This window comes from Echinops telfairi, unplaced genomic scaffold (assembly GCF_000313985.2).
Source record: "Echinops telfairi isolate 266 unplaced genomic scaffold, ASM31398v2 ScPeMD7_5592;HRSCAF=6446, whole genome shotgun sequence".
NCBI lineage: Eukaryota > Metazoa > Chordata > Mammalia > Afrosoricida > Tenrecidae > Echinops > Echinops telfairi.
This window is the reverse complement of record NW_022109491.1, coordinates 56,904,298-56,911,865: the sequence shown is the minus strand read 5'-3', so window position 1 is coordinate 56,911,865 and position 7,568 is coordinate 56,904,298. Positions and strand designations below refer to the sequence as shown.

Genomic DNA, 7,568 nt, shown 5'->3' with positions numbered 1-7,568 from the left:
CCTCCTCCCTGGAGAATGGACCACAGAAAAGTGGGTGAAGGGAGACATCGGACAGTGTAAGATATGACAAAATAATAATTTATAAATTATCAAGGGTTCTTGAGGTGGGGGGAGCGAGGAGGGAGGGGGGAAATGAGGAGCTGATGCCAGGGGCTTTAGTGGAGACCATATGTTTTGAGAATGATGAGGGTAATGAATGTACATATGTGCTTTACACAATGGATGTATGCATGGATTGTGAGGAGCTGTATGAGCCCCTAATAAAATGATAAAAAAACCAAAAAACAAATGAGTACAAAATACAACATACACAAATCTTTAGGGCAATGGGTGCAGCAAAAGCAGCCATTCATAGCAATAAGTGCATCTATAAAAATAAAAAATAAAAAGAACCCAAATCAACACCCTAAACTGTTATCTACAAAAAGTTGAATAAGAACAGCAAAATAAATCCTTTGACAATGGACAGAAACAGTAAAGAATAGAAATAAACGAATGTGAAAACAGAAAAACAACGGGAAAAAAACCAATAAGAAAAGAAATTGTTACTTTAAAAGGATTAACAAAATAGACAAACTTCTGGCATGGTTAACAAAAGAAAAGACGTAAATATTATGAATAATACATGAAATGGGTGTCATCACAACAGAACTAACCAAAATTAACAAAGGATATCACAATATTATGAAGGACTAGTAAATTTTAAAATGTGGGAGAAATGGACAAATTTCTAGAAGCACATTACTTATATAGTGGAAATTTAACACAGATTGATATAGAAAACATTAACAGACCTTTAACACATGAAGAACCATATCTGGCCATTAAAAAATTCCCAACAACAATAAAGTCCAAAAGATTAGATGAGTTTTCTGGGAAATTCTACAAACATTCAGAGAAGAGTTAACACCAATTATATACAAACTATTCCAAGACAAAAAAAAAACCAATATACTATCATTCCCATTTTATGAAGCAAGTATATCCCTGATACCAAAATCAGGCAGACGATACCAGATTAGACAAATTATAGACCAATATCCTTTTAGAATAGGTGCAAAAAATTTCAACAAAATTCTAGCCAAAAGACTTCAACAAATCATTTAAAAAAATTACATCATGATCAAATGGATTTGTTAGGTATGTAAGGATATTTTTCAATATTAGTAAAATAATCAATGCACTCTATCATATAAATAAATCAAAAGAACCCTTTGATTATATCAATTGGTGCAGAATGGGTATTTGACAAAATCCAACATCCTATTTGATAAAAACAGTCCATAAAACAGGAACAAAAGGGAAATTCCTCAATGTAGTAAATGGCACATACACAAATCAATGGCAAGAAACGGAAAGCCTTCCTCCTCTGAACGGGTACCAGACAGGGATGCCCTTTTCTCACCACTTTTTTTTAACATCATCTGGAACTCCTAGTCAAACTATTAGACATCACAAAGAAATAAATGGCAACGGGATCAGAAAGAAGTAGTAAAATTGTTGCAAATGACATGATTTTGTATATATAAGATTTGATAGGATATTTGCTGGAACGGGTTGAAAAATTTGGCAATGTAGCAGGGTGTAAGAAAAACATACAAAAATTAATAGGATTCCTGTACATTAAGGAAGAAAACTCTGGAAAGGAAATTTGAAAAACAGTAACATTCATAATAACCACCCAACGATGAAATACTTAGAAATAAATTACAAAACACTACAACAAGAAACCAAGGGAGGCATACATAAATGGAAGCATGCTTTGTGTTCATGGTAGGAAGACTTAATATAGTGAAGACGTCAATATTACCTGAAAATATCTATAAAGATAATGCAATTCTGATCCAAATCCTAGCACTATTGTTCAAAGAAAGAGGAAAATTAAAACGTACTATATTGCGACAGTAGTTAAAGCAACATGGTGTCAGTGCAACAAGATATGCAGATCACTGAATCAGGATTTCCCTATCAAGAATAGAGAACCTAGAAACAAGACCAAGCACCCAGAGACACCTGGTTTTTGATAAAGGACTGAAACACATCAAATGGGGAAGAAACAGTCCTTTCAATAGTGGTGCTGAAGAAAGTCAGATATCCATCTGCAGAAAGTGAAACAGGATCCATACCTAACATCAGAGAAAAAAGCACACACCAGATGATTTAAAGACTTAATATAAACTTTAGAATTATAATGACTAAACTGGGACAAACTTAAGAGCTTCAATATAAGCTATAAATACAGTATCAAACACACTGAAAAAACACCCATTACTACCGAAGACAAAATAGAGGCTGGAGACCTTCTAAAAATAGGACCTGTATGTACATCAAAAGAGTAAAAGGAGAATCTATATACTACGGAATAATTTTTGGCAATGATTTAACAGATAAAGGGCTAATATCCAAAATTTAGAAAAGTGCAACATCATCAATAACAAAAACATGAATAATCCCATTAAAAGACATGAACAGACAGTTCATCAAAAATGATGATCAGGACAGGCAACAAACATGAAGGCTTACAATCACTTGCTATTAAGATAAATGCAAATTAAAACTATGATGAGGTGCCATCGCACACATCCACTGATAGCAAATTAAAAAAAAAAAGTATCAAAAACAGAAAATAACAAATGCTGGAGATGATGTGGAGGAATTGGAACCCTCATTCTGCAAATTCTCTGGTGGGCTGCAGGATTGTGCAGCCACTATGAAAAGTGGTTCTTTAAACAAAATGTGCATGAAATACAGTATGACTAGGCAAACTCTACTCTACTCAGCACTTACCCCCAAAGAAAACACACACAGATATATGTATACTTGGGTGTAGTACAATGTTATCTGCAATAGCAGAAAGATGGAAACAACCAAAATGCAGGTGTGTGGAGTAATGAATAGAAACTAATGAATACATACAATGGAATATCATGTACCCCTAGAATACAATGCTGTTAACTGTCAAACAGCTCATAGCATGGACTAATTTGGAAATATTATCCTCCGCAAAGTTAGGCAATCTCATAAAGACAAATATATTATGAGATCATTATCATAAAAGAAAAATTAGCCAGAATGGTTTCACAGTAAAAGCAGCAGACTTTTATGGTTAGCGAGGCCAGAGGGAAGGGGGTGGCCAATAAATAGAGACAAACAAAAAGACACTTACAGGTTGCATACATTACTTTTGATCATATACCATTAGCTTTAGCTCAAATGACCACCTAGGTGAAAAAGAAAGTCCCAACCAACAAATGACAGCCCCAGGTATCCCCTTCAGCTCCTACTCTACAGATGCATCCCAGGATTCTCCTCAGCCCCTATCCCAGAGTAAAATGAATAAATTAAAAATGTATAAAGATAGGTCATGGGCTGGAATTGGCCTGTGTTTCAGGTTACTGACCTGATACACTATCTAACATAATATGACTTGAAAGTTTTACAAATGTCAAAAACACGAGTACAGGTAATCTAATTTATAATGCTACTACAAAATACACAAGAAACTATTCAATAGCTCAGTTCCATAAACAAAATTCTCCTACAAATCCCAGAAGTCCGTAAGTTCAAAATGTTTGAATTCAGAGTTATAAGCATGACCCTTACAAGAAAATGATATACTATGTTAGTACTAACCGATCATCATCATCTGCATGGGCATTAGTGCTAGAAGTGCTCTGAAGTGTTGGTAACCCCTCGGTGACACCTTCATCTACTGAGCCTGTAAATAAAAAGGGACACTGTCAGTGCTTTGGTGTAAATAAAGACCAAGATACTATTCACCAGATTCATCTCCAAGCCACAAACACATCCTATTGTAGGGCATCAAAAGTTTGAAGGAAAAAAAACACCCCACTATCTTTCAATTCTACCCCTCCCCACAAACTACAAAGATCAATTAAAAATACGTATCACAACTTAAAGGAAACACAATTTTAAAAACTTGTTTTTTGTGAAATATACCCTTTGTGTGTAATTTAGGAAATTGAGTTATTAAAGCAAAAAAGAGAAAACTGCCACCATCCTAGAAGTCATTTATTCTTTTCTGATCATAACCCCCCACTCCTCTAAGACGTAGCACCATCCCTTTCATGATGACAATCGTCTTCCTTTAACAAAAGTAGCTCTGTCTCAAATAGATGTACCCACACACTAAGGGGTGGTTTTTGTTAGAACATGGCCACGTAGAGCCTACGGCTGCTTTCACTACAGTTGCAGAACTGAGTAGCTGTGGTCACAAGAGAAACCATAGAGACTAAAATATTTACTATCCGACCCTCTAAGGCCGTTTGCTGACCCTTGTCATAAACAGTTTATGTCTGAGTCAGAGTAGACTTCATTGAATTTGTTTAAACTTCCTTAAATTGATTTATATTGTATGAATTCTTAGTCTTGCTTCAAGAGTGCAGATTCATCTAAGTGTGTCACAGGTAGCTGAAGCTTGATCACTGTTGTGTAAGAGTAATAATTTATCCTTTTTACTTAGAAAAATCATTTTACTGGGGGCACGTACAACTCTGATCACAATCCATACATACATACATCCATTGTGTCAAGCATATTTGTACACTGTTGCTGTCATCATTCTCAAAACATTTCTTTCTACTTGAGTCCTTGGTATCAGCTCATTTCCCCCCTCCCTCCCTCATGAACCTTGATAATCCTTCACCCACTTTTCTGTTGTGCTCTCCCAGGGAGGTTATATGTAGATCATTGTGATCAGTTCCCCCTTTCTCCCTGCACCTTCCCCTTCCCCTCCTCATATCGCTACTCTCATTATTGGTCCTGAGGGGTTTATCTGTCCTGGATTCCCTGTGTTTCCAGCTCTTACTTGTACCTGTGCACATGCTCTTGTCTGGCTGGATTTGTAAGGTAGAATTGGGATCATGATAGCGGAGGGGAGGAAGCATTAAAGAACTAGAAGAACGTTGTATGTTTCATCGGTGCTGTACTGCACCCATTTTACTCTTAATGAATATTTGAGTCTTCGGTTATTATGATCAATACTGTTATATTTTTGCAAAAGTAGCTTTCAATGCTCACATACACACTTTTTTGCTACAATATACACTTAGAGGAGTGAAATTGCTAGTCTTAAAATATGCGATTCTTCAACTTTACCAGAAAATTCTGAACAGTTTTCCAAACTGATTGCACTACACTTACAATATTACCAGGCTTGTAAGAGTTGTATTTTTTCACATTCTCACAAACACTTGACTATATCACTTTTTAAAAAAATGCCAATCTGGTGGGTATAAATATTTCACTGTGGTTTGTATTAAATTTGCTTTGTTATTGAAGTTGAGTACCTTTACATGTATTTATTGAACCTTCTCTTTTTTGACATGTTTATGTATTACTGTTACATTGTCTGCTTTTTCATTTTAAGAGCTCTTTACATACCCGTTATACATGTATCTTCCACCTCTCCATGGTTTCTTTCATTGTTGTTGATAACTGCACATTTAAAAATGGGACTGAATTGTCCCTCTCAGAAGGACCACATGGTAGGGATGACAAATCCAGGGTGCGGTATAGCACTGAAGCACATAACTAGCCTCTAGTTCTTTAATATCTCCTCCCTTTAATATTATAGTTTTTGTTTTCCCTCATTATCATGTTAGACTTGCGTATGTTTGTTTGTATCATCAAAATCATTTGATACACGAAAGCCAAGATAGATAACACTCCAGAAACAGTAACAGGAGTAATGGTTCCCTGAGGGAACGGGAGGTGAGGGGAGGGGGAAAGGAAGAGGGAACAGCTGATAACATGCCTGTGTAACTCCACTTGAGGGGAGCAAACAACAGAATTGTACATAAATGTATATATTGGACTGTGTGAAATGCAGCAAAAAAAAGGGTGAGTTCTGGGGGGGAATAGAGGGAGCTGATATCAAGGAGTTCAAGAGGAAAGAAAATGATTTGAAATTGAATGTAATAACAATTGTACAATACCATTTGATGTGATTTAACTATAGCATATTATCGGTAAGAGCTCCCAATAAAATGAAAAAAAAAAAAGGGTAGTGAATTGATGAATTTGTTTCTACCATGGTTATTAATTTTTACTCATTTAAAAAAATTTCACATCTCAAATTATCTTAAGAAAGATCAATGATGGCTTTTTACATTCATATTTTCCTTAAAACTGATCTGAAATTGGCTTTTAAAAAAATCATTTTATTGGGAGCTCATACAACTCATCACAATCCATACATACATCCACTGTGTCAAGCACATTTGTACATGTGTTGCCCTCACCATTCTCAAAACATTTCCTTTCTACTTGAACCCTTGGTATCAGCTCATTTTCCCCCTCCCTCCCCGTTCCCCCCTCCTCCATGAACCCTTGATAATTTATAAATTATTATTTTGTCATATCTTACACTGTCCGACGTCTCCCTTCACCCACTTTTCTGTTGTCCATCCTGATCTGGAATTGATTTTGTGATTCATTATATCCAACATGCACTGAAGTCTGTCTTACCCTTCACCTGCCATATATCAAGTGAAAGTTAAGTGTACAGACCTGTTTCCAGGCTATCATCCTATCGATTTGGACTTACTTACATTAATACCAATTTTTAGTCACAACTATATAAGGAATCCTTATATCAAGGTAGAACAAGTCCCTTTATCGTCACTTGCTTCATGAGAATCTTGGCTCTTCTTGGTCCTTTCCATTTCTGTATACATTTCTGAATCAACTTGTTGATGGTATAAGTGATAACAATTATTCCAACTTTCCTACTACTTTTGATTCTTTGTTAGTCACCTTAGAAATTATAACACGTCACCAAAGTCTAATTAAAACCTTTACTTCCTCCTGGATAACAAAAAGATCTTAGAATATATAAACATCATTTCCCACCCACTCCTAACCTACTACTTAGAAATAATCTGATACTTTACTTTGATTAAGCTCCACTAGACTTTTTCTAAACAAGTAATATTCATTCACTTCTTTTCTTCTTGTATTAGACCTTTCTCCTGGGCTCAATTCTTTCTGAAGTTCACCTTAAAGAATTTTCTTTAGCAATTATTTGCTGATCTGAATTTTTTCTACTTTGAAAATAACTATTACCATATACACTCGAGTATAAGCCAACCTGAATATCAGCCGAGACACCGAATTTTACCACAAAAACGGCATTAAAAATGTGCTGAAAAAACTTGGCTTGTACCCGAGTATATACGGTACCTTCTTTAAGACACAGTGTATGTAGAAATCTATATTGACAGTTATTTTTAAAACATCGAGCATATCATCCCAATTATTAAATTCTTTTGATGATAACTGCCACTTTCTGTTTTATTTTATTTTAGAAGTTTTCTATATATTTAGATTTGTATTTCTTTGCTGGTCTCTAATCTATGAACTGGTACCTTTCATGAACTTAGGAAAATCCTCCTTCTTTTCTTCACCACATGTCTGTTATAATGTGGTGGTTTATGTGTTGCAGTGATGCTGGAAGCTCTGTCACTGGTATTTCATATGCCAGCAAGGTCACCCAGAAGCAAGAGGTTTCAGTGGAGCTTCTAGTCAAATGACAAACTATGAAGAAA

The 7,568-nt window shown here is 35.4% G+C and overlaps 1 protein-coding gene across 5 annotated transcripts in view; it reads right to left on the bottom strand.

Annotated features, from left to right (window-relative positions):
- The window catches only part of ZBTB44 (zinc finger and BTB domain containing 44), a 67,165-nt gene that overhangs the window by 15,992 nt on the left and 43,605 nt on the right, over positions 1-7,568 (bottom strand). For all 5 annotated transcript variants that reach the window (XM_013007627.2, XM_045295347.1, XM_045295348.1 and 2 more), the window contains one exon: positions 3,634-3,718. In XM_013007627.2, coding sequence (XP_012863081.1) covers positions 3,634-3,718 — 85 coding nt within the window. The remainder of the gene's footprint in view (positions 1-3,633; positions 3,719-7,568) is intronic.